General features: G+C 47.4%; 10 protein-coding genes across 10 annotated transcripts; 5 read left to right on the forward strand and 5 right to left on the reverse strand.

The window, feature by feature from the left end:
• Window positions 1-321: 321 nt before the first annotated feature.
• BDW43DRAFT_258735 (lysophospholipase family protein) lies at window positions 322-3,184 on the reverse strand. The gene is made up of 3 exons (XM_032040007.1): window positions 2,644-3,184; window positions 1,871-2,552; window positions 322-1,817 (listed from the first exon to the last, which is right to left on the reverse strand). The coding sequence occupies exons 1-3, from the start codon at window positions 2,687-2,689 to the stop codon at window positions 620-622; spliced, it is 1,926 nt and encodes a 641-aa protein (XP_031906471.1). The 5' UTR covers window positions 2,690-3,184; the 3' UTR covers window positions 322-619.
• Window positions 3,185-4,823: 1,639 nt separating this feature from the next.
• BDW43DRAFT_258737 (uncharacterized protein) lies at window positions 4,824-6,385 on the reverse strand. The gene has a single exon (XM_032040008.1). It carries the CDS (start codon window positions 6,180-6,182, stop codon window positions 5,349-5,351), a length of 834 nt encoding a protein of 277 aa, XP_031906472.1. The 5' UTR covers window positions 6,183-6,385; the 3' UTR covers window positions 4,824-5,348.
• A 3,243-nt stretch (window positions 6,386-9,628) lies between these two features.
• Window positions 9,629-9,950, forward strand: BDW43DRAFT_258741 (uncharacterized protein). Its single transcript, XM_032040009.1, has one exon. It carries the CDS (start codon window positions 9,763-9,765, stop codon window positions 9,922-9,924), a length of 162 nt encoding a protein of 53 aa, XP_031906473.1. The 5' UTR covers window positions 9,629-9,762; the 3' UTR covers window positions 9,925-9,950.
• A 150-nt stretch (window positions 9,951-10,100) lies between these two features.
• BDW43DRAFT_258744 (putative short chain dehydrogenase) lies at window positions 10,101-11,938 on the forward strand. The gene is made up of 3 exons (XM_032040010.1): window positions 10,101-10,586; window positions 10,660-10,998; window positions 11,183-11,938. Exons 1-3 carry the CDS (start codon window positions 10,371-10,373, stop codon window positions 11,492-11,494), a joined length of 867 nt encoding a protein of 288 aa, XP_031906474.1. The 5' UTR covers window positions 10,101-10,370; the 3' UTR covers window positions 11,495-11,938.
• Window positions 11,939-13,262: 1,324 nt separating this feature from the next.
• BDW43DRAFT_9296 (uncharacterized protein) lies at window positions 13,263-13,918 on the forward strand. Its single transcript, XM_032050731.1, has 3 exons — window positions 13,263-13,558; window positions 13,605-13,697; window positions 13,759-13,918. The coding sequence occupies exons 1-3, from the start codon at window positions 13,464-13,466 to the stop codon at window positions 13,859-13,861; spliced, it is 291 nt and encodes a 96-aa protein (XP_031906475.1). The 5' UTR covers window positions 13,263-13,463; the 3' UTR covers window positions 13,862-13,918.
• Window positions 13,919-15,773: 1,855 nt separating this feature from the next.
• On the reverse strand, window positions 15,774-16,615 carry BDW43DRAFT_258748 (uncharacterized protein). The gene is made up of 2 exons (XM_032040011.1): window positions 16,312-16,615; window positions 15,774-16,176 (listed from the first exon to the last, which is right to left on the reverse strand). Exons 1-2 carry the CDS (start codon window positions 16,523-16,525, stop codon window positions 15,779-15,781), a joined length of 612 nt encoding a protein of 203 aa, XP_031906476.1. The 5' UTR covers window positions 16,526-16,615; the 3' UTR covers window positions 15,774-15,778.
• Window positions 16,616-16,766: 151 nt separating this feature from the next.
• On the reverse strand, window positions 16,767-18,044 carry BDW43DRAFT_9322 (putative oligosaccharyltransferase subunit ribophorin II). Its single transcript, XM_032050735.1, has 4 exons — window positions 17,817-18,044; window positions 17,542-17,740; window positions 17,198-17,482; window positions 16,767-17,146 (listed from the first exon to the last, which is right to left on the reverse strand). The coding sequence occupies exons 1-4, from the start codon at window positions 17,960-17,962 to the stop codon at window positions 16,907-16,909; spliced, it is 870 nt and encodes a 289-aa protein (XP_031906477.1). The 5' UTR covers window positions 17,963-18,044; the 3' UTR covers window positions 16,767-16,906.
• A 159-nt stretch (window positions 18,045-18,203) lies between these two features.
• On the forward strand, window positions 18,204-22,490 carry BDW43DRAFT_258751 (putative GPI-anchored cell surface glycoprotein). The gene is made up of 4 exons (XM_032040012.1): window positions 18,204-18,445; window positions 18,597-18,804; window positions 18,931-18,998; window positions 19,049-22,490. Coding segments are annotated over exons 2-4 (2,829 nt in total). The 5' UTR covers window positions 18,204-18,445; window positions 18,597-18,803; the 3' UTR covers window positions 21,809-22,490.
• Window positions 22,491-22,605: 115 nt separating this feature from the next.
• Window positions 22,606-23,128, forward strand: BDW43DRAFT_9353 (uncharacterized protein). The gene has a single exon (XM_032050744.1). The coding sequence runs from the start codon at window positions 22,702-22,704 to the stop codon at window positions 22,984-22,986; it is 285 nt and encodes a 94-aa protein (XP_031906479.1). The 5' UTR covers window positions 22,606-22,701; the 3' UTR covers window positions 22,987-23,128.
• Window positions 23,129-23,658: 530 nt separating this feature from the next.
• On the reverse strand, window positions 23,659-25,128 carry BDW43DRAFT_305413 (histidine phosphatase family protein; the record flags this gene model as incomplete). Its single annotated transcript, XM_032045791.1, has 2 exons — window positions 23,659-25,012; window positions 25,082-25,128. The coding sequence occupies 2 exons, from the start codon at window positions 25,126-25,128 to the stop codon at window positions 23,659-23,661; spliced, it is 1,401 nt and encodes a 466-aa protein (XP_031906480.1).
• Window positions 25,129-26,474: the final 1,346 nt, after the last annotated feature.

A 26,474-nucleotide genomic window follows, 5' to 3' on the forward strand; every position in this document is an offset into this window, starting at 1 on the left:
AAATTAACAACCCGCAATACTCATTGTGCGCCTGATCTAGGTGCTATAAACCTCCCTTGTTGGACTTCAAAAAAAAAGAATAGAAAAGAAAAGAAACTTCAAACCCTATGCAGTGTCGGCAAAAGCAGGAAGTCGAGGATGTTGTCGTTGGCGCCGACCGTTAGTTCTAAGTGGGCGTTTGTCATGGCTTGCTTGTTTGGGACATCAGGCGTTCGTTTCTCTGGCAACCCCCGGGACCCACACTGACACGTGAGCATTATAGGTACAAGAAGTGAGTGTACTTGTCATTTTATTTACGATATGATACACATAAACAAGATATTTTATTTTGCAGTAGATCTCTTAGTAGTCAGCTATGTCCATATATAAAATCACTTTCCAAAGGCTCCAGTCTAAGGTGGTGGTCTAGATCCTTATCAATGAAGCAGTTCATGAAGAGCAGTACACAAAATATTTAACAGTTCATTCAATGATATATTTCCAAAATTAAGAGCCAAACCTAAGTCAGCAAATTTTAACCTAATAACGATCATATCAAAAGATAACCAAAAAAGGGTAGAAGTATATATGTTGGGATATATTGCAATATATAGAAAAGGGGTTTATAGAAGATCTGTTCTCACAGCAATGTGAAAAGGGCAACACTAGCTGCGACTGCAGATGCAACAACAGTCGGAATTATAGTAGGACCGCCACTTTCCAATAAGGTGACGGGCTCGTAATCTTTAGAACCGATGGAGGAATTGGTAGAGCCATCCCAGCAGTACTTCTGGAAGCACTGCTTGCAGACATCCGGAACTTGAGTGTTGGTACGCTCGAAGGACCGACTCAGAATAGCGCAACCGACGCAGGTTGACCAGTTACCATCGCGAGTGCTGTTGCCCATGGTCACCACATCATATCCGTTGCGGATAGTGTCGTCTCTCTCCGAGATTTCGTAGCTTGGCTGGAAGGTGGACCAGTTCGAGTAAGTCACATACGGATAATTCGGGAGATATACAACCAAAGGCGCAGGCCCCGTGGTATTCGAGCTGTTGCATCCGAAGAATGTAGGCCGCGTATTTAGGCCGTTGTTGACAAAGGTATTCTGGTCGGGGATGGCGGGGAAGGCAGTTCCATTGGCGATGCCGGTGGAGTTGAGGCTGCGTTCGTACGTGGCAACAAGAGCGGTACCATTAGGCCAAGAATACGTGGTGTCAGCCGAGGAGTCAACCGCAAAGATAACATCAACATGACGCTCGGGCTGAATCAAAGGATGCAGAGGAATGTTCTGGAGATCCTCTCCACCATCCACCATATTGAGTTCCTTCTGATGGGCCGCTGGGGAGCTCTCGTTGGCCCAGTTGTAGAATGGATTGGGAGCGTAGACAGCAATGTCGTTGTTATCTTCACCAATCTTTGCCAAAATATCTGCAAATGCCGACTTCAGGAAATTGGGAAGAGAGGTTGAATTGACCTGCAGGAAGAACTGGTTGAACAAACTGGACGATGTACCCATTACGAAGCCGGCATTGTCAAATCCACGCACGCAGCTTTCATTCTTGGGAATGGATCCACTATCAAACTTGGAACCCAGGTATTCAAGAGGCACAAATCCGTTAACGGTTGGATCGAAGGTACCGAACTCCCAAGGGGTAAATTCATAGACGGTGGCGTTGCTGCTAATAACGAGCTCATTGGGATACCGACCATCAGCAACAAGGAGAGGCATCGGCATATTGGCCTGTTTGAATGTATCCGTGGAGGCAATGGACGACCAGGTATAGCTCGGACCACCATCGGTAGCATTGATTAACTGGTAAGATAGAGCACGACCCCTGATAATCGTCAGTAAATAGTGCGCAAGTATACAAGGTCGACCGTAACGTACCAGTAATCGGTGATAGAGGTTTCATATCCTGCATCCTCCTTGCCGGTCACTGCACTGTGGAGATGCTTGTAGTAACTCGCAGAGTCTAGAATCTGAATGCTATCGCCGTCAGGCCCTTCAAAGATCGAGTTTTGAAACTGCCAAACAGCGCCCTTCTCATGGGTCTGTAGCGACGAAATGGTGGTGAAATTATTAATATAGATCGACCCCACCAACCATCCACCGCCACTCAGACCGGATAGATACGTTGCCGATTGTAACAAACCACCCAGCTGTCCAGTCGCTGTCGAGTTTTCTGTTCTGCTATCAAAAGCTTTAATCGCTCCTGCACCGTTCATCAACGCACGGTATCCCCCACCAGACACTGCAATGCCGACATTGGGAAGATTGGATATGTTGCTCGAATGGCGATCAAGATACTGGACCGCATCAAAGTCTTGGATGGTGACATGACCGAAGAAATCCCTCATGGCAGACTGAGTCTTCTCTCGCCGAGACTTCAACCATGATTTCTCGTTCGATGAGAGCCCAGACGATGCGCTACGCACCGTAGGACGACTGGCAGGGCAGCTGACTGTGGAAGGTGTATACCCATCCGGGGCATTTGGCAAAGCACGCTCCAACACAGTTCGATCAATCCTTTCAATTCTCTCGCCATGAGCGCCCGGGGCCGCGGTTACGCCTATGGGCAGTCAGCAGTGTCAGAATAGGTTAAGAACGCGACGATCGTAGTCAACGGAGTTGGGCGCCGCAACAATGACTAGTAAACTTACCAGAGAGCAACCCGGCCAGAGCAAACGCAGCTGTCGCGGGTTTCATGTTGACATGAACTGGACTCTCACTGTTCTACGTGATAGTGTCAATTATTTCTTGTAGATTAATGTTGAAAGGATTACTCGGAGACTTGGCTTAGTTTTTGGGAAAAAGTAGTGGTCACTCCTTTCTTTCCACTAGGGGGTGTCCTTAGGAACGGGGGATTCGGAAGCTTGGCCAAGCACACCCAGGGTCTTGGTGCGATCATGACTAGTGTTTGAGTATTCTGACTGCGCACCATGGATCTGATTTGATCGTTTAAAGACTGGGGGCCACCGAACCGAGGAACGGGCTTCATCAGTTCGATCCATGATGTCAAAGGGAAGGGCTAAAATCCGGGCCTTCCGCTGATGTGGCCGACAGGGATGGCGATCAATGATCTATTTATTCATTGAACAACGCCTTGTCTCACTGCAGGCAAAGAATGTGTGACTATCGAGTCTATCAGGCTCCGTGAACAGAATACTAGATACCGAAAACACTGCAACTGCTTGGCTTACCGATGGGACTCCGTAAGAATAATCTTCAGTGCCAAAAAAAAAAAAGGCAGCACTATCCTCATTCCAAAAGGTATAAGCTCGATAAAGAAGTTTCGCGATACGAGTACGAGCAGTGTGGGTCAGTGGGAAATGAAGTGGAAAAGTATTTTCACTTTTGACTCCATCCGTCCCCGCTGATAGGCCATGTTCAACACTTCCATGGATTCTCGGTTGTGGCGGTACTATTTTAATGCAATGGGAAAGCATTAAAATTTATACTCTGTACATAAATAAGAGTAGACAAGGCAGCAAGATAAAAATCGGGTATACTCCGGACTTTGAAAGATCTATCCTCATGTTTGTCCAAGAACGTGCTATCTAGGACCTACTAGCAAGTACAGTACTGAGATTATTCTGTGTAAAATCTGGATAATTGTGACCCACACGAAGCTAATATCGTATGCAACCGAAACTACTCTTTCTTCAATACGAATTATTGGAGATATGTAGCTATAGACTTGGTTATCAGTCATCCATGTCAGCATATCTGTACCTTGAGATTTTGAGGTAAGGCACTGCGCTTGGCAAAGCTTAGTCGATAAATTAAATCAATAGTTAACCTCTTGTGATTTGTAAATTTATGCAGGAATCAACTGCCGGGTCTACTAATCAGGCCAATTGGCTTAATCCGACGCAATATGCATACGGCAATGTTCGGCGTTAAGATGTTATATTTACTTTGTAGACAAAAGTGAGATAAAATGTATGACCCCTTTCCCCCTCCCTAACTGGTATGAAAGAAAGAACAAAACAAAATTCTTGGTTTTGATCCTGGTGTTTCATTTTCCTTTGACTGTAAAGGTTTCTCTTCTGTGACTTTACAAACGTCGCCTTTTAAAACCACAGCCCAAAAGCCCAACGAAAAGGGTACGCCTGACACTGACACCAAAAAATTGAAGCGAACTTGAGTTGTCCCGTGTTCAATATGTACAGTACTTCCACGCTTCGGTAGGTTGAATGGCCATCTTCTTGGCCCAGCCAGTATTACCCTGTACTTGCTCACATACTAGTAATGTAGTATATGAAATAAGGTCTCAAGGAGATCGTTATCACTACTCCTTTGGATTATTATTAAACATAGGTTGCCATATTTATATTAGCAGACAGCTAGCTAGACATCGCAAAACACCCCTACTTAATCCCATTTTATTCCCATAATTCATACTCATCCAGCCACAGATGAAGGCCATTAGTACTGTGAGGGTCCATAAAAAACACCATACCCAAGACAAAAACCCAATAAACCAATAAACTCAAGCGGCAAACGAGATATCTTGCAAATGGCGCCTTCTAGCACCCTGAGCCCTCACCGTGTCCCAGCCAGGTGGTACCGCGCCAATAGATCTAGAACCTCATCATCCCCGGCCCAGAGGTCAAATATCCTGCATTTCATAATGATTAGGGCCTTGTAATCTGTGTAAGCCTAGAGGAACCTGATTGGTGAGCTCCCATCCTGGAAAAACCTGGAATCTACAGTTGGTGATGACTGTGATAAAGTACATGATAGTGATTATACTATGTATGAGATAATGTGGCTTCGTAGAGCGATTTTAAGATTGGGGCTACTTTCGATCTGGCAGATGACGGAAATAACGGTTTTTTTTTACTCTAGAGGCGTCATTTTCCAGCCTGCTTGCTACAGCTATGGAAAAGACGAAAAACCAAACGTCAAGCCAATGCTGTTCAGCGATGATGAAACTTTCTGTGTTTGTGAACTCCGATATTATGTCAAGTATGACCCCAGAACACTCCACAATGTCTATGCTGACCTGTACGGATAATCTGCCCCATAATCACCATCATCTTGGAACACATGGCCGTCTTCCTTCTCACGAACCGGGTATAGGAGACGATCAGTAGGTAGTGGTTCAAAAACTGCGAACGAGGGTCAAAGGAGGGAATATCAAGGCCATAAGCCAACGCTGAACGGTGGATAGAATGCATAACTTCATAAGGCAGTACTGCATAGATAGCGGTTGCTTCGTGGTAGAATCAACCAGTTTCAACATAACACAAGATCAAAATAATTTAGAAGTCATTCGCTTCGTGTCATAAGAACGAAAGTCACGGAGCATTCAGAATTATTTCCTTTATGACTTCCCAATACACAGCTAGAATGCTAAAATTCACAGCAACTCGTACATAATATCCGTCCGCAAAGTATATTTCGTCCCTCGGAAAACCGAATCACCAGAATGAAGCAGATTATTCTGTTGAAACACAAGCACAGAACCAGTTTTAGGGAAGACCCTCAACTGCCTCTCCTTCTCCTCATACCTTGGAATAAAAGAAGTAGCACCACCAAGTAACTTCCCCCCAACATCCAGATTCACATCTCCCTGCCCCATTTCCACCTTCTTCTCCTCGCGCTCCAGCTCCTTAAGATCCTGCTCCCCATCCCCATTCAAGTAAAATTGTACAGTATAAAACGACCCCTCCTTCCTATCAGGCGTAGTATACTGGCCATCCCAATGCGGCTTGAAATGCTCCCCTCCTTCATACTTGAGAAACCGCAGCCGCTCATTCAACCTCGTCATCCCATAGGTCTTATATCGACCCGCAAGCCCAGTAACAAGAGGCTTGTCCTCCACCCGAACAATCCGCATTTCCTGTAGAAATGGCCTCAGCCGATTTAATAGCTTTTCCGCCAGCTCTGGCGCGTCGTAGATAATCCGCCCGCAGTTGCGGGTATCTGTCGCGAGGGCTTGTTTCCCGTTCCCGATGTTAATCATCGCGCGTTCCCAGACGGGTGTCGTGGAGTCTGGGGTAAAGGTTGATGCTTCCGCGAGGCGGATTAGTTCGTTACATTCTTCTTCTGTGAGGAGGTCGTCTATTACTGCGGCGAAGAGGTTGCTGTATTCGGGTAGTCTGGGGGAGGAGGTTGCGAAGTCGATTTTCTGCCATTTGGCCCCGGTTGGGGCTTGTGGGGGTAGGAAGGTGGAGTTTTCATTAGGATTCATAGTTGCGAATATGTGGTGCTGTGGAATGCTAGTCTGGGGTGCTGGATATATGAGGTTGTATTTATAGATGGTTTGGTGTCCTGTTCAGCCTTGTGGGGCGATGCCTAGTTGTCTTTGTCTGCCTTAGCTGACAAGCCAAGCCACTTCGCCCAACAACATAGTATTACTTCATAGGATGAGTGCGGATTTTGGGAATGTTGCTGTTGCCAAGGTTTTCACAATAGAATAATCTCGGTGACTCACACTTGGAAAAGAAAAGTGTCTAAGGAATCTCTACAGATTCCAGTCATTTACATAGCGATACTTGGTGGATTGACTGATGTGCCAACAATCAGTTGCAAGTCAATCATTTCACTGCCTCTGTCTTTCTCGTCTTTTTGATGGTCTCCTTGTCCGGTGACATCCCAAGTAGGGGAAGGTTCAAGATAAAGCTACGTTTTAGGATACTTACATACAAGTGTTTGTACATAGAAAATACGCAGTTTTTAACATTCTCGATGAATAGCATCTTGCATAGGCTTCACCTGTCTACATCTACCCAAGGCATGGGTATTGTTTCTATCATGGTCTCTCCGAATGTATCAGGTGATTTAACGGGCTCGAAGCGTTCACACAACCACGTTTGCAACTATACTCTTTCCGTATTATGGCATATCAGCGACAGTCGTTCGAAGATGTATACAGCTTGACCTGGAAACATTGATATATATCGGATTCCACATAACGAGGAAGATACACTTCTCCTACTCGACCTAAAACCAACGTTGGCTGACGGTCTAACCTTGCACCTCAACATATTCAACACATAAAAGGAACATAAAGAGACGCCTTAGTGAAATCTGAGGGCTAGCCATTATGGCCGTCATGAAGGTAACGACAAGATTCCTAAGAGGGCTTGAGGGAGAGATAGTTTAATATATTAGCACACATTGGACGCCATTGGACGATATACCCATAAGCCCAATAAAAAAAAATAACAGCTGGCATTCCTCGTCACTGATTTGTTTCGTCTTTGTCAATTCATATTAAGTGGAGGTACTATAGGATCGTATGGCGATCATTTAAATGGACTCGAGACGAGGCTACCAAGGTCAAAGTAGGTCCAGCCCTAACTGTCTCTGCTAGTTCTACTAGAGATATCGAAGAATAGCCTGTATCACACGTGGAGTTCCTGGCGATCGGACTTTCCCCGACCTTAAAAGCATCGGAAGTTCCAGAGATCCTGGTATGTGTCATGTTCTCAGCAAATCGTATCCGAGACTTTAATGGCCTGAGCGGCCAGCGGGGCAAATAGAAACAGGATTATCTGGGCTAGAATGCAATACAGCGTGCATTTTCTGCATCTCAGGTCTGGACAGAGCCAAAACAAGGTATTGGGGAATGTCGCGATGGGATGATGTGTTATATGGCGGAAGCCACGTCAGTTATTTGTTGTGCTCTGTTCGGTGGGGGGGATCGGATCGTCTGTGTTCAAGGTAGTATTGGATGAGTTGGAAATTCACAGTATCCCAGAAGTGTACTTTAACCGTTGACAGTTGTGTCCATAGCATACGCAGGGGAGCGGGGGAGCAGGATCAAATCTCTGCTGGTCACACGGGCAGTGGAGTCGACTTATTGCAGTTAGACTTAAACATCGAGACCGTTCTCTAAACAGGGTGGCCGAGGCACAGACCAACCCTGAACTCCTGGAACCCGGGGATCACCCTGCTACAGGAATGTCATTGTCAACATGATTGGCCTTATGCAATCTGATATTTTCTTCAAGGGCTCGGTCCGACAGGAACGGACTGCCCGGATCTCTTTGGTGGCGGTATATTTTTGGGTCAGAAGTTGGGAGGTAGTGGCAGTTCCGGCCCTACCTGCTGCTAAAAGTGGGCATCAAATGTCTTTCAGTTGACCTTCGAGACAGTGCACGTCGTAGACGTAAAATCTATAGGTGATTTAGCCATCTGGTCTAGAACTACTGCTTATTCAATTTTTAGATTATGCTTTCTGCCCTGAAGTTAAGAGAATTCTAAGATAGTTGATCTCAAGTAGTATGCAGGAGTATCAACTAATAGGAAAGGATCCTTGATGTCCGGCAGCGGTTATTGGACAATTCATTCCAGAATAAAGTCAAGATGTCATAAAAACCTATTTCTATCAATAGTAGAAAGTATAAGGTGCTCACGGGGACAGGCACAGACGATAGATAGTAAGGGTATTTTTTTTGGGTCTGGGTCCGGCTGCGTCTGGAGAACCGAGAGAGAAAACTGGGGTCGGCAATTTGTTAACAACAATTTCCCCCGGAAGTTCCGAAAAGGGTAAGTAGCTTCCAACCAAATGAAGGTAAGAAATGCTTTCCATCGCCTCCGGAATTGGAGCTTTAGTGATGCGCCACTTTTTCGAGTTATCAAATTTCTGAAGGTCACACGGTGTCTTTCGGATCTATCTCGGCTGGCCCAACTGTTTCCTGCCCCTTCGAAATTTTACTCTTGTTGCAGCTTGTACTTTTGTGGATCGCGCTGTGTACCGTACAGCAGTGATGTGGTCAAATACCTATATACTACTCTCTTGTTTCCAATGTGTACACATTCTTTGGCAATGATAAAAATCTCTCACTCTTATAGACAACCTGCTCTACTGTAGATATAGTATCGGCGCAACATACTCTGTACGCAGAAGCTAGAACTAGATTAATTACCGACTACAGGGTGCGAGACTAAGTAAGGGTTTACGAGAAGTTCCAGAAGCCAGAATAGGCAATGGAACAGTTAAGAAATTGAATGACAGTGGGGCTTATGACACAGGTAGGCCCTAAGGGTTTCTAGCAATAATGAGCGACCAAGTACCCCTGTGCCTGAGTATCAATCCTTCATGGCATGATAGTTTGGGTGAGTACATGAAATGATTGCGGCTGGTACCTGGAAACCCCCTATAGAACACCCAATCTGGGGATCAGTCTATAACAATCGGTGTGGAATTGGCCAGGGCCATCTTCTCCGTAAAATGCAAGTTGCAATCTCCGTGTTTGATAGCTGCTGGCGTAAGTAGATACTCCATCAATTGTCAAATTGGCAATGGGATGATGCCCCGTGACCATGTAACCAGATGCGCGGGTTCCCCATCGAATGTTCCATGGAGTGAACTGGATTTTCCAGAACAATGCATATGGCCCCGTGATCAGGTTCGACAAGTTCTCGACCGCTAACTTTACCGTCTCCTTGGGGACTGTTAGCCCCAATCCGCGTTGAGCTTCTCCCGTCCCCCGAGCCAGGATTCGCCCCCAGCCCGGGTTTCCCAAAGAAGGAAGCCGAGTCCGCCACTGACAGTTTCCAACTGCCACACCCCTGATACGCACTTGGGGTACGGGGTCTTTGAAAATTTTGATTTTATATTTATATCTGATTTTTACAAGTAGTACTAGTATTATGCTCTCAGTACGCAATATAGAGTGGCTGTAAGACACGATCCTGGTAAAACACTCGAATCACTATGAATCCATGATATCAGTTTGTAGTCATCCGGCCATCATGCTGGCAAGGACATCTTGTATTTTCAAAAATTGTTCTTGATTTCCCTTGGGCAACTTATATCATGGATGAAGTATCCAGATTCGTCACCAAGTAGCATAATTGTTGCTTTGTTTGGGGGGAGCATGGCGATCGTACGTAGTATACTAGAATGTCCTGTCAAAGGTATCAACGCCTTAGTCCAGCGTCAGCGTAGAAAGAGTAATTTCATAGAAAGAGCGTGTAGGTAAACACCTCAATTCTTGCCACGAACCAAGACCAAGTGACCACTGATGGTGGGCCCAAGGTCTTCAACGTCCAAATCCGCCCATGCATTCCCCGGGTCTGGACCGAGTGGCTCCCTCGCAGGTTTCCCTTTCGGGTAACTTACCAACTTTTTGCTGCTCACATGAGGCCTCATGACTCTCCTCAGGCCCAGAGCCGCTCTTGCCCGGCACTGTCTTCCATTTCCCGCCGTGTGAAGTATATAAACATGACATTCCTCCATGCTTTGGAGTGATGAATTGAACGTTATCAATTGAATCTCTCGTCATCCTCTTTTTCAACCTCCGTGAAGAGATACTTTCGATTAATTCTCAACAGTCTTCACCTAAGCTTTACGCTTATATCCAGCTAACTCTACCTTTCCCTTCAAATACACACATTACTTCTACAACACACATTCTCATACATCATAATGTCTGTCTCCATTGAAACCACCGACATTGCCCCCGCCGCTCTTACCACGCAGGCGGACCCCTGCCTCGGTTCCAAGAACAGAATGCCCGAGTTCAGTTTGGCTGGAAAAATCGTCTGTGTTTCCGGTGCTGCTCGTGGCCTTGGCCTGACTCAAGCTGAAGCCCTTTTGGAGGCTGGAGCCAAGGTGTATGCCTTGGACCGTCTGGAGGAACCTGTAAGTGATTCAATATCCGAATACTTGCTCGACAAGCTGTTAAGAATAAATCTAAACGTGTTGGTTGGATTAGTCTCCTGAGTTCTATGAAATTCAGCAGCGCGCCAAGGAGGAGCTGGGAACGGAGTTGCATTACCGTCGCATTGATGTTCGTGACACCGAGTTTCTGGAAAACACTGTCGAATCAATCGCCAATATTGAGGGTCGCATGGACGGCTTGGTCGCTGCAGCCGGCATTCAACAAGAGACTCCTGCCCTCGAATATTCTGCTCAGGATGCCAATACGATGTTCGAAGTCAACGTTACTGGTGTGTTCATGACTGCTAAGGCAGTTGCCAAACAAATGATTCGTTTTGGAAACGGAGGTAGCATTGCACTAATTGCGAGCATGAGTGGTACTATTGCCAATCGGGTACGTTTCCATAGTATATTTTAATCATTCCCGCGCCCTCTTGCGTCTTTGTGAGTCCTTGGGGAGGGAGGTTCACGAGATACGTCTCAATCTGCATCCCCCGCTCACGCCACCCCAACTTTCTGTTTATGTTATTGGTTGGCATACCTCCATCGTGAATCATACTGACTTGTTTTACCACTAGGGTCTTATTTGCCCTGCCTACAACGCTAGCAAGGCTGCTGTGCTTCAACTTGCCCGTAACCTCGCCATGGAGTGGGGTCAGTACAACATTCGGGTCAACACCATCTCACCTGGCTATATTGTTACTGCCATGGTTGAGAAGCTCTTCATTCAATACCCTGAGCGCCGCGACGAATGGCCCAAGCATAACATGCTTGGACGTCTGTCAACCCCTAATGAGTACCGGGGTGCCGCCGTCTTCCTTCTCAGTGACGCTAGCAGCTTCATGACCGGAAGCGATCTACGCATGGACGGAGGTCACGCCGCCTGGTAGATGACATCGTTACGGGTTTATTTCATTATCATTCCATTTTCACATTTTAGCCTTTCTATTGCATGGCGTTGGGAAAGCAAGCGTGATCGAAATTTGGATTCATAGCCTTATCATGACGTCTTGTATTTTGACATCCTCCGAGCTGATAGGATGGGGTTTGTTTGGGGTTTCCAGCGTTGCAGTTGTCGGATTGCGTCTTATTTGGGTGATTACAGCGATATTGTACCTATACTTAATGCATGAGACTTCATTTGGAACCAGTGGCGCGCCTTATGGTAGTAAAAGTTTGAATGTAGATGAGCGTTGCGGACCCTTGGACAGTCGCGACTGGTGGAATTAGCTACTAAGAGGTAAAGTTAAGTGAGATTGCATGAATCGTCCTCCACTTAGTGGCAGATCTGACAGCATACCTTGTATGTTCGCACATAACCCACTTGCGCGGCGTAAGTTAATACAAGGAAGAGCCAGTATACGGGGGTTCCCTACCGACTTCCCGGTAAGCAAGTACGCGTCAATACCTTACCACTCCAGGCCAACACTGCCAAGAAATCCTCCGTTTAGTCTAGTATCAATCCGGGGAAATTGAACATTATTCTATTAAACTTTCCCCCACATTTCAACCAACCACAAAAGTATTGATTGTGTCCATGGTTGATTATACCATGACATCAAGACCATGTCCCTCTATCATATCAAGGTCTTTGTTTAGAGCCCGAATCCGTATCTCCTTTTCCCTCTTAGCTTGGAGCTAATATTTATTCGACCACTGTCGTACGGTTGAGGATGTATGATGTCTCCATGACTCTTACTCCGTTAAGAGAAAAATGGGGTAAATCTCGGGATCGCCATATCCGATGTGTTCTTCTCCTTCACTCACTCAGTTTCCAACGGATTGCCTTTTGGGGCCTTCTACAGATGTACCTACAGTTGGAGTAAGAGTCACGGGTTGATATCGTCCTAGCCTACATATTCCCCTGGAGTAATTTGATAGGCTGTGGTCCAACCTAGGGGAACCGACACATGACTGGGAGGAGAGACAGGCCTGAACTTTTGATACCTAATCAAGCCGTTCCTTTTTTAACTTTTATGTAAGGGATGCATAATTTGGTTAGTCTAAGTGGTTGCTTACTGCCTTAGGTGCTCTATAGCGTATGTCACGTTGTTGGTCTTGGTAAGGCTCAAACTGGTGTTCACGTGGATCTCTGATGAGTTGGCATGGTTTTAGATTCAAAACGTTGAGACTTTGTTTTGGCTTGACCCGGCTCATTTCGTAAGTTGACTGGCTCTCGGCTGTTATCGGGGTCTTTTAATTGCTAACCTCGTTTTAGTTTATTAAACCCTATATAGCATCATGCTCTGGCCGCATAGGGCTTCTCTGTCAGTACGAGACCCAAAACGGCTCCGACTTATTCCCGTGAGCATATATAAGGCATCTCATTGGAATTGTTGGAGACTTGTCATGTCATTTGATCTCCACGATATCATCGGATTATTCCAACTATCCAAACACACGTGTAGAACGACGGGTGACTTCGATGCCATGCAATCTAGCCTTATTCTGTCTTGAGCCAGATTTAGTTTGACAGCACATTAATCTGCGTTCTAGCAGTATAGGGCAAGATTAGGCGCTGCGATGTAGGTCTTCCAGTATCCTAATTTCGCTGTCAAGGCATTGGTTATTACGCTCTGTCTAAATCACGTTCGTATGGAGCGTGGGATGTCGTGGGATTATCGGAATTGCCTGAATGGGCATGATCTCGTGGTTTTGGAGAACACCTAGAGTTGAATCTGGCTTTGGAGCTAGTGGCAATGGGGGGGTTAGAAGATGAGAGCATGGGAGATTAGGCTCCTCTCTGCCATGATGGAATACGTGGGATTCTGTAGCCTTCAGCTGAAGGAAACATAATCTATTTACGCTCTGCACTGTTGCTAGGTCTACTCGAAGTATACCGATACCTAGCAACAAGATATGGAGAAGCGCACAGCGTGTATACGCGAGAGGTTTACTCTTTTCATTCCGATGTCCTGGCGACGACGGTTACCCCAATTCATATACTCGCACTGGTAGGCGTTCTCAAATGCCTAGGCGCTATAAACTAAGTATATTGAGTCTACTAGCAGCATGCCATTTATCTTCCAACGAACATGAGGTTGTTGTCCTGAACAACGAGAGTCAGACTCGCCATAGTCGCGGCATCTCTATGTATGCTCCATGCCGAGAATGATTGCCTACTATCAGCATCTTTAGTTGACAAAGGGATCAGTGTGTCTGACCGATATAATAAGCCGATTAAAGGCATTGATTGGGTAATTAAGGCGCTTAATCATTCTACTAAATATTGCTGCTCTGTTGTGGTAAAGGTCTGAAGAATGTAAGTCTGAGTAGGTCCTACCATTTATCAATAAGGATGCCTTCAATCTTTGATGAACCCTTCACATTTCTACCATGGAGTAGCCAGTATTAAATAGAAATTATACCTTGACACGGTACTTATTGTAATGAGCGACCAATACCAGAAGTGTGGTAAAGCCAGTTACCCAGTCATTAACTTGCAGTAATCATCCCTGCACAGGAGATATATAGGGATGCATCATCACTGCTCCAAAACGTTCTTCAGTCAGGCTTCATTTAAAACGTCGACTGCATCATCAAAGGATGGCATCTTTGTGAGAAGACAAAGAAAACTTTAGGTTTCTTGCTACTACAACTTATTAGTAAGCTCAACATTGCATCCATCATCCTCCAGGCGATTACACCCATTTTCAAGGCACCCTTACAGCTTTTCTACCTAATGTCCTTGAAATCTATGGCCGAATACGTGGGTATATACATCTCTACTGAGATGAAATGCCCTACCCACTGCCTCAAATAAGACTCCGCTTTAAGACGATCTCTAAACTCATCGATACACATTCCCGTGCTATATCTTCTATTATAAAGGCCACAATAAAGACATACTTACAAAAACCTGAATCCAAATCAGCAAAAGCATTCAAGATGAGCTTCCAGAAATTTATCACGTATATATACGCAATCAACCAGAAACTTAGGTTGCTACATTATCCACCCCCGGCTAGTTCTCGATATAACGAAGCACATATACCTTGATCGGCAATTCAGCATGCTGGACTATACTACTGTTGGAGAATACCATGAATAGCTCCCATGGCGCAAGACATGATCTAGTTCATAAACTAAGATCGACCACAACATAGATCATCTGCCCTTTGCCCTCGCCATTGGCGCAAAATATACACTTTCATCTGCTGGGGGCGTTAATGGTATTTATATTACATATAACCCCCTAGATGGATCGTTTATACATTGAGTCTCAAAACCTCGGTTATTTGGGGTCCGCGGCCATTTCGAAATTTATCTTGCTTATGATCCAGTGGCCTTTTGAGGCGATATCGAATGGCCTAGCCCCTCGACAGACCTTCCTATATATGGTACACTCGCGTGCCTTGGTTATTTAGATGCGTGAATTGCTGGTGAGGCAGACTGTCCACTACCGTGATGTCTTTTTCCTTTGTTTTGTTCTTTCCACACTATATATCTACGAATACAGGTGCTGGAGCTTTCTAGAGTTTTTTTTTTTTTTTTTTTTTTTTTTTTTTTTTTTTTTTTTTTTTTTTTTTTTTTTTTTTTGAAGTACGGCAGTATAGACCTAGTGCAAAGTCCATTGAAAGTAGAATGTGCCTACGTAAATTGTCCGTGTTGTCTCTAGTAGGGACTGGTAGTTATGGAATGTAGCACGGTATTCGGCTGATTGGGAGCGCCGGCAATTGGATGCCGTTTGACGCGGTTACACAGCACCCATACAGTTCTCGTGGACACGAATAACTAGTTGTTCCAGAATCTGTTTCCTGGAGCTCTCCTTCCCTAGATTCAGGTGTAGCTAGAGGGAATCGCCGAGTAAGCAGTATTGGATCAACAATGCCCCTACCGCTTGGATATATGGAGTATACATCTGCAGATCTGATTTTCAATTTCCTACCTGTTATTGGCCAGGTCCCTGAAGAATGGAGCCCGACAACATCCATAGTAGTATTTCTGGAATTGGATTCCACCCTTCAGTGACCAAATATCCTGAGGTCTGTTGCGCAACGTTATGGACTACTTAGCTTGCCAATATGTATCTCCTTCACTACATAGACTTACACACATGTGCACATTTATAAAGCCCCCAAGTCAAACGCCCCAATCGTAGCTCATACCATACTATACAAACAGAGAATAATATACAAATCTCCATAAACACCACCGAGTGCATTCACTCATCCTTACCCCACTTCCGAAACAACGCCTTTCTCCCCTAACCGTCCCATAACCCCCCTCTTCAACCGTAGCAACCTCTCAATCTCCCCCGCCGGCACCCCCTGCCGATCCCGCATCGACAGCGCCTGCCGAATCGTCAACGCATCCAGAAACTCCCGGCCCTCGAAATGCTGCCTTCCGAAGGACTCCGTCTCCCGTTCCGCCGCCTTGGCTATCTTTTGGCGTGCGGTGATGACTAGCAAAGCGGGGTTCGAGGCCCGGGGGAAGACGGTTTGGACGGAGTCGCTGCGTTGGGGGCCGGAGGTGAATGTGCTTGAGTTGGAGAGGGTAGGGGCTGGACTGACGGGGCCGAGGCCGCGGAGGGAGGCGGCGAAATCGGGGTCTCGTCCGTCGAGGTCGATTGCTGGAGGGTGGTGGGTTTGTTAGTTTTTTTGTTGAGCATGGGTTGGTTTGGGAAGACAGACGGATGTGGAGAGGGTGTGTTTTGCGGGTTGGGGTTGGTCGCCCCGCGTGGGATTTTAGGGAGTAATACTCGTACCGTTTGATTTTGTGAGAGATGGTTGCTCTTTGGAATGGTATGTTGGGCCTGTTGGAGTCTGAGACTGAGTCTGAGTTGGTTCCTTGGGTGTCCGGGGCGATGGAGCAGGTCGAGGAGTCGGAGATGTGGATGGTACAGAAGGTTGTTTAGGGTATTGTCGTCGTGAGACTGCCTGTGCGGCAGATCTCACGGGTTTCGATGACGATGAACCCATGGATGGCTGCCGGATACCGCAATGTCTAGCTTTTGTGGGGTGAGAAGTGTTGAGTTGATTGCTTGGAGCACGGAGAACGGAGAGCTTTTGGCGATAAATTCTCACTAGCCGAAATTGGTCAATGTCTCGGGTGACGTCAGCTGGTTCGAAAACAACTGTTCTGATTCCTACTCTGTACAACTTGCATAGTGGTCTTATTCAATTGGATTTTATTTGTCGGAAATACAAAGTGTGTGTGTGTGTGTGTTTGTGCTATTGGCTTGCTTGGGAACTTCTACACTTATGCTGCACGCGGAAGCGGATCGCAGTTATCTAAACAACAATACAGACGGTATTCAGTTGCATCTTGGAAATTTCCAGTAAATCCAGTACCGGCCAGATTTACCTAAGGCCACCAAGGCGTCTACCCTGTACTTCACCCAAAGCGCGACTACCACTGATGAATGCGACCGTACCGGCCGCGGCTACGGCGGGGAGGACCTGGAAGAGGGTCCAGGACTGGTAGTACAGGAAGAAGATCCCTTCGATGGAGAGAAGAGAGCCGAGGAAAACAGCGTGAGGGATTGGGGACGACTTGAAAGCCTTGGGGAGGTGACAAACGTTGGCGCCGAGGAATAGCCACTAGACAAGTTAGACAATTGATGGCCGAGAGAGGAACAAATAGATACTTACCACACCGGCAAGAACCGGAAGAGTGGCTAGCACCATTGCCACGAAAGCGAGGCTTATGACTACTGGTGGGCTTTGCGGATCATCCTTGAAGATGTGGTGGATTTCAGGCAGCTTTCCGTATCTTGAGACCTCGACAGTCGGGACCGGCTGATCTGGGTTTCTGGTCACTGCTAACTTGAACACAGCACCGTTGTAGGCCTCCGAGCTGCCAAAGGATCCAATCAGGAGCTTTGCATCGAGTGGCTCAGGCAAGGAAAGGAATTGAACGGGAAGGTCTTTTTGAGTCTAAAGCCATCCATCATTAGCCAAGCCAAAACAAAACAGTTGTCATCTCCCTCACGTACCAGCTCAATCCTCGATTTGCCATTATCTTTCACATTGAAGGGATACGAGATGTCTAGGCCGGTCTCAGGGTTTTGGAGGAGTAGGAACACTTGGTGCGCGCGTTTTGCGGAGCTACCCTCGCGGGCTGTGAGAGTCACTTTCAGAGTGTCGGCACTTCCGAGGGAGACGGGCTTGGGAAGGGCCTTGTTGTCGGGAATACTGTCAACTCCGCCGATGGTTAGCCAATTTTCATTGAGTAAAGCCAAGCGATTAAGTAGTAACCGAAATCACGCACTTTTCCTTCAATCCAGAGCCGACTCCAGCTCCCTTGGCCTGAATTGACACGGTGGCATCAGTAAACCCCCACGCGGCCTTCGCTGCGGTCGGGGCAGCAGTAAAAGCCAGCAAACTGAGCTGGATAACGGTATGCCACAGCTGCATCCTGATTGATAGATAGACACGGAACCCAATCGAGCTGGACGGAGCGAAACAATTGCGACGTAGGTGTCCTGAGTACGTCGACTTGCGGACGCAAGCTGAAGAAACGCTAAGATAAGCGCCCGCGGCTTTGGGGCAAGCTGCGGTCCAGTGACCGTCCTCCCGCCTTTGCAAGCCCTAATTTCCCGGAGTCTTCAAGTCGGCTTGCCAAACATTTCTTTCTCGCTCTACGATCGGTTTAATGGCTCCCTCAACCACTGTGACAACCCGATAAATCATCAAACGCCCTGCTAGTCGCTACTTTACCTTTGCATAATGTTTTATATTGAGATCATCTAGCCCCGGGAGTGCCCCTGCGACTGCAGCACGCCTTACATTCTAACTCCTTCGCCTCCGCTTCACCGACGAACGACCCTGTGAATAGCCTTCCAACACCGCCGTGGAAGTCGTTTTGGTGGCTCTATCTGTCTATTCTCGTGGTTATTGGTATGTCTGGATATACTTATGGTCTTTTACGCACCTATGCCCTGGATTTGTGGTCTACTATCGTTTCCAGGAGTTGCCGCTCCTGCCTGCGCCCAGTTCCGAACCAGCTGTACTGTTTGGTCCAGTTCACTAACGTTCTACCTGATAATAGAAATAGACGGAATAATTTGATCCGCTAAACCCTACTCTTTGAAGAAAGCGACCCAAAAGACGCAACAATACCCCACACTCATCCCTTGTGAACCGGTAAACCTGGCATCCGAAGTGCCGATGGTCGAACTTTGATAGAAAACCGGGTGGGCCTATTATTTACTGAGAGTGCGCTCGGATTCAGAGAAGCCATTTGCAAACAACAAAAAGTGAGGCGACCGTTTGAGTCTGTTGTTGTTCTTATTGTTTGCTTAGGGCTCAATGCCCAGCCAACCCTAGGCGGGGGGTGTTTAAATCTATTCACTCGTTCGTATTGAATGCTAACAACGGAAAAGTGGTTGGTAGAGCTTCTGTTACTCGTGGAGAGGGCTCTCCTGCCCCCTCGATTTTAGACCTGACTCCTGCAAGTGTTTCTCTTCTCTTTGTCTTGCTGGCCTCTAACGTATCATAAAGAGAAACTCCCGACGAAGCTCCTCTCGTGCTTCCAGAAAAGCAACACGAGAACTTGAACTTAGCGCTTCCCATCCATCTCGTTTGGCATATTCTCTGCCTCCAACTCCCATCGCTTCCTCCTTTGAAGAGGCACTGTCATCCACACAGCGCGCCAAAAGACACCGTTCGGTGAACTACTACGAAAAGACGCCACAGTCCAAAGGAGCCGAGACTCCAGATCAGAAGAACGCGTCCTTTTCAACTCAGCCATCCGGCAGCACCTCGAGAAAGAGTAGTCGTAGTCGCAAGTCCGACAACACTAACAAAGAATCTGTCAAGGCGCGTGATTCCACCGGTGACCAAGTAGTCACTCCCTCAATCTCTAAACGCAAACCCCAGCCTGAGCAATCTAGCCTGCATACATATTTGCAGAAGAAGTCTCAAGATAGGCGAAAGACCTCAGCCACACAAGCCGAGGCATCTGAACAGACCAAACCCAAACCTGACTCCGAACTTCCCACCATGGGTGCTGCCGTATCTAGCAACCGCAAGGCTAGAAAGTCTGTGCCAGCGAAACTGATTGGTGCTGAGAGCACTGAAAAATCTACCCCCAAACCTATGGTAGCCACTCGTATCTCCACTCCTGTCTCTCGCAAGGATCGCAGGTCTAAGGGTATTGTCCAAAGTAGCACTAAGGCAACCCCACGGGTGAAGACGCAATCGACGCCTGCTGTCCCTTCCGCATCTAAAGCAGTGGAGGCCCAAGCCAATGGAGCTACCGATCCAGTCACCCCCGTTGAGCGAGCTGCTGTCTCAAACCCGAACAACACAACAGCCCGATCCCGTCGTAGCGATCGCAAGTCTGCTAGGAAATCCGCTGCAGATCGCTCTCAGCTAGCCAACGAGTCATCTCAAGCAGTTACTGCCACCAGTACGGATACTGAAGATCACAAACCTGTTATTCAGGACTCCGACAAACCCGTTGCTCAGGATTCAGACAAAGGAAGCTCAGACCCTCAACACATAACCAAGAGACCGAGCAATACAGTAACCCTGACCTTGGGTCGTAAATCGATGGAGACTTTTGTCCAAAAAACCCTTGAACCCGTCTCTTATAGCCACGAGGTTGCCGATAGTGTCGAAGGGACACCCGTTCATATGTATGATGATTCTTTCCATTTTGATTATGATACGGACATGTATCGTAACAATTACGGCCTTGACGGCCAGATGGACGCACCGGCCTCGCCTACGAGCTTTTCTACAACCACCTCCACCGCTGCCCGGACATCTGGCCGGACCCGGAAGCCCACTATCAGAGCCTTGGAGTCCCTTGAATCAGAGCGGCGCTTCCGCCGACCTCGGGCCCAAACTCCCGGCAAGATAGACTCACCCGCGGCTGATAGACAGGGCGACAAGGCAAGCACCGGGCAGAAGAGTGCTCGCCAGTCGAAGACACCGCCAGCGGAAACTGCGCAGGCTTCTTCTACCGAGTCGCAGCCTGATATGGCTGCCTTTGCCCGCCGTATATTCGAGCTGGCTGTGGCTGCCGTGTCGGACGACTTTGTGCCGGCGCCTGAGGCCGACAACTGGGTTGAAGAGCTGCGAAAGGAGCACCAGGGTAAGGGAAAGGTAGAAGTTGCCGCAGTGGAGACGGCGGTTGAGGGAGAGGGTAGGCCACCCTCGCAAGACAAACCTACTGAGCAGTGGACTGACGAGGATGGTTGGCTGCACACAGGCCAGGTCAACGAGTATGGAGAGGAATATCTCGTCGTTGGCCCTGATTTTGAGTGGTATCGTCCTAACAATACTTACGGAGACAAGGACCTTCCTCAGCCCCCATTGCGCCTGAGGTCGGTGGAACAGTCCGAGAAGGATCGTATCTTCGGCTTTCCACCACGGATTGGAGAGCGTAACCTGCCTCGTGAAACCTATCTCCCATTCGTCATGGAGGATGTTTATCACGAACGGGCTAAGATCAAGGCCCGTGATGAAGCCCGGCAAAGGGGCATCACCGTCGACCGGTCAATGTCAGTCGCTCAGATTGAAGCACTGATTGGCCGGCACGGGAAGACTGACAGCTCGCAATCATCCGCGACTCCCGCTCCAACAAAGAGCTCCAAACCGGGCAAGCCTGTTGGAACCCGGAAGCGACGACGTACAGAGCCCGTTGCTCAGAGCGTGGCACCCTCGACCAATGAATCTACTGCAGAAAGCACACATAAGCCTAAGAGAAGACGCAAGAACACGGTAGGAACATCGGCACCGACCCCGAGTGAACCAGAGCCTCCATCCGAGCAACCCAAGACCCTTAAACTCAAACTGATATTCTCGAAACGGGGATTGCCGGAAACTCCTTCTGCAACCAATTCGACTAACACTTCTGGCAATACGAAGAAGCGCCCTCATTCCGAAATCGAGACGGGCGGTGACAACTCTACGAACAACAGACCTTCGAAGAGCCCTAAAACCCTTTCATCCAATCCCGTGGCTACCCCAAAACGCCTTCTCAAGCTCTCTACTCCGAAGCAGGGTCAGAAAGAGAAAACCAACATCGCACCCACCTCCATCCCCGATGTACCCCCTTCCGCTGATCAGAACTCGCACACAACGCCCGGTGGACGTCCCCGTCGCCGCGCCGCCGCAGCCTTGATGGCCGAGTTCCAGAACCATAAAGAAGAACGAGCTCGCAGAGCCAACGCACGAAAGAAGCCGAACACTGACAATCCCAATGAGACAAACCCCAGTCTGACCCCTAGCTCTGCGAAACAACAGCACTAGTGGTTGACCACAACACCCTCTAAATACGATAATCCCATTCCAACGTTTTTCCTTTTCCCCCTTCATACGTCTTTGCCGTTTTAAATCCACTTTAATTCTTTATTCAAGTGACCCCACGTCACCCCCTGGCTGTTAGACATTTGACTATCACGGCGTTATGAACGGTCTTCGGAAATAAGCATAGCGGAAATCTTTCAAGATATGGCACGCAATTGCACCGGCGTTTGAACTCACGTTTTTTTATTTTTATTTTTATTTTTTTGTGATTTATCAACGTATGAGAGGCTCCTGTGGACCTTTCTTGCACCTGATTCTCATGTTCTGTTCTCTTTCTCTCCCCCTTTCCCATTCGTGTATTGTCCTTCGGTCTGTTCCATCCTGCCTTATGACACCAAGGTGACTTGGCCGAGCATGGACTGGGCTCTTTCGGCTGGTCCACGGCCTCTTCCAAAGTCTTTGTAATCCACAAACAGGACAAGAGGCGATGGGGGAACTGTATTATTGTTGCCTTCTTCATGTATGTACAATGGTTTCCGCATCCTTTTTATTTTCCTTTTCTTTTTTCATTTCTCGATCCGGAGGATATCGGAATTAGAAGCAATTATATTTTGCGGGGCTTAATCGTTTGTATTTAATGCAGGGTACTTTCCAGCATCAGGTTTGAACCCATCGAGAATGAACTTGACACAAGATTCCATTCCATGTTCAGAGGAAAATTAAAGTAGCTAGCCTCAGGCATCAAGCACCTGACTTTTCCGCCTCCCCCATTCCCCAACCTAAGAGTAAAAAAGCACGATCCACAACCACCCTATAGCCAATATCAAACGGCAACCAGTAAAGGCCGGGCAAAGAAAAGAAGAGAAGAGAAGGCAGCAAAACTACACTAAGATAAAATGCCCCAACGTCCTAAGCCCCGCGTGGTCATGAATCCCCAATCCCTTCAGTCCCAGCCTCCCCGGCGCGGTCTCCCCGTGCAAGATATTCGGCAGACGAAAGAATATAAAGTCGCTGCGAGGCGGTATGTTTTCCTTTCCTTTCCTTTCCTTCCTTGCTTTTCTTTTCTTTTCTTTTCGTTCTTGTTTCTTTTTTCTTTGGTTTTTTTTTATTTACGGGGTTTGGGTTGGGATGTAGTTGGGTGTTTGGGGTGCTTTGTTTTTGAAGTTGTTCGGGTCAGCTGATGATGGGATGGTAGATGGCTTTCGACGATCGTGGCGTTGCCGATTTTGATGTATACTTCTTATGTGCTTTATGAGAGGAGTGAGTTTTCTTTCTTCTTTTCTTTCTTTATTTTTTTTTATTCGTGGTAGAAGGGGGGAATGCTGATTTGGTTTGTTTTTAGCTTATTTACATAAGAGTCGGAAGCATTTGGTTCCTTCTACGAAGGGGTCGGAGGGTAAGGATGGGAGTGCTTGATTGGTTGAGTATTTTATTGGACTTATTTATTGTATATTAATTGGTGGTTATGGGTTATGTATTTTTTTTTTTGAATATCTCTAGAGTCTGCTGTAGTCTTGCTTGCTGTTCATCTGGTGTATGTAGCGTGGGTGTATGTGCCAGGGTAGATTTCTGGGTTGGCTCTGGCGGAGTGTTTTTGAAGATGCGGTGGATGGTTGTAGGTGCTTGAATTATGAGTCTATATGGTTGGACTGTGTTATTTTCTCAATTGACTAGACAGTACTCCGTAATGTATGATTCTATTGTTGAGAGCGGATATTGCTGCTTTTGAATTGTATATTGTGATGTATTAAGTCATGTTTAGGAGTGATGAACAAATCGAGAAAAGACAGTTGGGAAGAATTATAGGAGGCGAAACCATTGCCGGTGATGAGCTTCTATACAGTATTGGGGGCTTAAGCAAAGCACTGTGCCCAGTTTCCCCCGGATCTAACAAAGCTCAGTCCCTCGATGAAATCATCCCGTTTGCAACGGCCATGCTTGTCGGCGCCACAGCCCTGCAGTGGGATAACCCGATCGTTGACCAGTACTCGGACAAGAGGCTCCTTCTCGCCCTTGCACTGCATCATCTCCACATAGGCTCTGGACCCAAAAGGAACGGCCCAGGCAGCGGAATAGCCTTTTGTCTCCTCGGTGGACTGCACTGAAGTTTGCGACAGGGGCTCGGTGTTATTGTAAAGTCCAAGCGCAAAGAAAATGGAGACCATCGTATTATCGTGCGAGAAGTCCGCATAGAGAGTGGCATTCAGTGGGAATGTGGCGGGGTTCGAGTCCAAGGTGGTGTTGGTGCTTGTGTGGTCCTCGACAGGGGACTGGGTCAACCGAGCGATCAGCTCGTTGGCGAAGCCAATGCCTTGCGCGGGTCCGAGAGGGTTGCCTGCACCGTAGCCATAGTACTTCTTGACTGACTGCAGGTAGTCATATTGCACCCATTCTTCGTGAGTGAACAACGCGCAGAAGGGTGAAATGCGGCTACCGTCACGGGTCAAGGCGACGGTGTCGTATGAGCACATGTCCATGAGATAGACAACCTCTTTCTTCGAGAGCTTGGCCCCGGGGAGATCCTTCTCCAGCCGCTTGAGGATCGAAGGTGTAAAGACATCCATGAACTTGTCCTCCGCCTGTTCTTCTACTTCACTGTTCTCAAAGGCTGTGCAGGTACTGTGGTCCAATGTATTATTGAACCCTTCAGTCTCGGGGATAACCACATTGACAATAGGAGCAGTCTGATTCCGTCCAGACTTGGATTTACCAAGTTTTGCCTTCTGGAAGCCCTTAATGAAGTTCTCTCCAGACGCAATTACCCGATCCGAACCCGCTGCCCGAATGAAAGGAACAATGTTCTTGGCCAGTGTCTCATAACGCCGGTAAAATTTAACGCCCGAATCCGCCAATTGGTTCTCTCCAAAGGGTGTAAGGTCATCCGCGCCGAGTGAGTAGTTGTAGGACTTCAAGAACGCATAATCCCCCGGGAAGGAGGTAGCATTATGCTGGATGGCCTTTATGAGCTTGGCGTACTTTGCAGATTTATCCTTGGTAGGATACCGTGCACCGTGACGTGAGAGCACCTGAGCAAAGGTAATCTGGCAGTGATCCGGAATGTCTTCCGAGAGTGAAGACTCATTATCGACCGAGAAGTAGGGCGAATACTGACCCCACAGGTGAGAGACTCCAGGAAAGCACTGGTACCCTTGGTCAACAGTATTGCACGATTCGTGTCTCGGGCTTGACACTGGAGTTCCGGAGACCCTAGATGAGGATTAGCCGCTGGTAGATTTGAGGCATCCAAAAGAGAACGCCATCTAGCGGTGGGCTCACCTCGAGAGAAGCAAAGTAATCGAAAGGAGCACGGAGAGGACAGCCATGACGCTTAGAATTACCACTCTCTTACTGTTAGACAAGCTGCTGGACAAGCTGCTGGACAAGCCCTCCACGCGGGTGGGACGGTCCTCATATAAGCCCTTCATTTCCGGCTCATGCTGATCAAATATGGGGACCCTGCAACCCTGGTCTTGCTTGCAATTCCCGGCGATATCGGACGGAGATTTACCCGTGTGGGTGAAACGATAGTATGGTAGGGGGAAATTTGTTGCACACTAATAGATTATTCAAGAATGCAATACGAGACATGGTCCTCAGTGCTAATGAAAGAGCGGGTGAAGGTCGTTTGTGAGTTGTTTGGGGATTGGTGTGTAAGGGGCCACGTGGGCACGGTATTGGTGGCTAGTTGCGTGTGATGGCCTAAGGAAGAAAACACAACTACCATCGTATACACTAAGAACATGGATGAACCATTTTCTCTGGGAACGGAATAGGAACCGCTCTATGATCCTAGACACAGCTCGGAATCCGGTCGGCCTTTGGTTCCTATGAAGTTAAGATCTGACATTGTTCTTCCATGGATCCACTATCGATGGTACCTGCCGCCTTAGCCGGTTTGATCGTGATAAAGCCACTGGTTATCAATCAGTGTGCTACCGGCCAATTAATACCCCGCGCTCAACAAGAATCCATTTGTCTTGTCAAACCCCATCGAAATGACAAATAACCCTAATACTCCCGAGAGAGATCATAAGTTTACCCATCAATATGCAGGAATCCTACAAAGAAGCGCTTGGTGAGTGGAGGGCTACGAGGAAAGTGAGAGAGACGCTTCAGAATAGGATCCCACGGAGAGAGATACGAGATACAAGTAAAGGTCTCAATGTCTTAATGCATTAGCGATTCAATCTAGCAATAACCGAATAAAATCCAACTGGTGCAGCTGATGCCTGCATCTGATAATCTCTACCCGCGATTATTATAACGATCTTCACCGGATATCGCACACACAGAGATCCACAACGGTATTAGAACAGTCAATGTTTTTCTTCTTTCGTTCTCTTGGTGCCTGAACTCATGAAAGATTTTCTCTTTTTCTGTATCCGGCTTATTTTATTTTAAATTTTTTTTTCCCTCTCCTTTCTTTTTCTTTTTCTTTTCTTCTTCTTTGGGTTCATGTCTTTGTTGGGCAAAGATACTGTACAGGTCTATGATAGACACCACAATCCCCAAGTTTGAGTAAACCAGGTCTTTAGAACAGTAACGCGTGCGCACGTGTGCGCTAATCAAAATAATAGTCGTGGTGGTATCTTTCGTCTAAAGGGGTCCACGGATACAACAAACCAGAATAAACCCCACAACACCGAACAGCCCAAGATCAAGCCAAGCC

This window comes from Aspergillus alliaceus (genome assembly GCF_009176365.1).
Source record: "Aspergillus alliaceus strain CBS 536.65 unplaced genomic scaffold BDW43scaffold_1, whole genome shotgun sequence".
Classification (NCBI taxonomy): domain Eukaryota; kingdom Fungi; phylum Ascomycota; class Eurotiomycetes; order Eurotiales; family Aspergillaceae; genus Aspergillus; species Aspergillus alliaceus.

Coding starts and splice junctions, on each gene's coding strand:
- BDW43DRAFT_258735 (XM_032040007.1), bottom strand. CDS start 2,689: ATGAAACCCGCGACAGCTGCGTTTGCTCTGGCCGGGTTGCTCTCTG. Junction 2,553..2,643: donor TCTGGCCGGGTTGCTCTCTG/GTAAGTTTACTA, acceptor GACTGCCCATAG/GCGTAACCGCGGCCCCGGGC. Junction 1,818..1,870: donor ACCTCTATCACCGATTACTG/GTACGTTACGGT, acceptor GACGATTATCAG/GGGTCGTGCTCTATCTTACC.
- BDW43DRAFT_258737 (XM_032040008.1), bottom strand. CDS start 6,182: ATGAATCCTAATGAAAACTCCACCTTCCTACCCCCACAAGCCCCAACC.
- BDW43DRAFT_258741 (XM_032040009.1), top strand. CDS start 9,763: ATGAAGTATCCAGATTCGTCACCAAGTAGCATAATTGTTGCTTTGTTT.
- BDW43DRAFT_258744 (XM_032040010.1), top strand. CDS start 10,371: ATGTCTGTCTCCATTGAAACCACCGACATTGCCCCCGCCGCTCTTACC. Junction 10,587..10,659: donor TGGACCGTCTGGAGGAACCT/GTAAGTGATTCA, acceptor TGGTTGGATTAG/TCTCCTGAGTTCTATGAAAT. Junction 10,999..11,182: donor GTGGTACTATTGCCAATCGG/GTACGTTTCCAT, acceptor TTTTACCACTAG/GGTCTTATTTGCCCTGCCTA.
- BDW43DRAFT_9296 (XM_032050731.1), top strand. CDS start 13,464: ATGGAGAAGCGCACAGCGTGTATACGCGAGAGGTTTACTCTTTTCATT. Junction 13,559..13,604: donor CAATTCATATACTCGCACTG/GTAGGCGTTCTC, acceptor AAGTATATTGAG/TCTACTAGCAGCATGCCATT. Junction 13,698..13,758: donor CATAGTCGCGGCATCTCTAT/GTATGCTCCATG, acceptor CAAAGGGATCAG/TGTGTCTGACCGATATAATA.
- BDW43DRAFT_258748 (XM_032040011.1), bottom strand. CDS start 16,525: ATGGGTTCATCGTCATCGAAACCCGTGAGATCTGCCGCACAGGCAGTC. Junction 16,177..16,311: donor ATCTCTCACAAAATCAAACG/GTACGAGTATTA, acceptor ACCACCCTCCAG/CAATCGACCTCGACGGACGA.
- BDW43DRAFT_9322 (XM_032050735.1), bottom strand. CDS start 17,962: ATGCAGCTGTGGCATACCGTTATCCAGCTCAGTTTGCTGGCTTTTACT. Junction 17,741..17,816: donor GGCTCTGGATTGAAGGAAAA/GTGCGTGATTTC, acceptor CGGAGTTGACAG/TATTCCCGACAACAAGGCCC. Junction 17,483..17,541: donor GCAAATCGAGGATTGAGCTG/GTACGTGAGGGA, acceptor GGATGGCTTTAG/ACTCAAAAAGACCTTCCCGT.
- BDW43DRAFT_258751 (XM_032040012.1), top strand. Junction 18,999..19,048: donor CGATTTTAGACCTGACTCCT/GCAAGTGTTTCT, acceptor CGTATCATAAAG/AGAAACTCCCGACGAAGCTC.
- BDW43DRAFT_9353 (XM_032050744.1), top strand. CDS start 22,702: ATGCCCCAACGTCCTAAGCCCCGCGTGGTCATGAATCCCCAATCCCTT.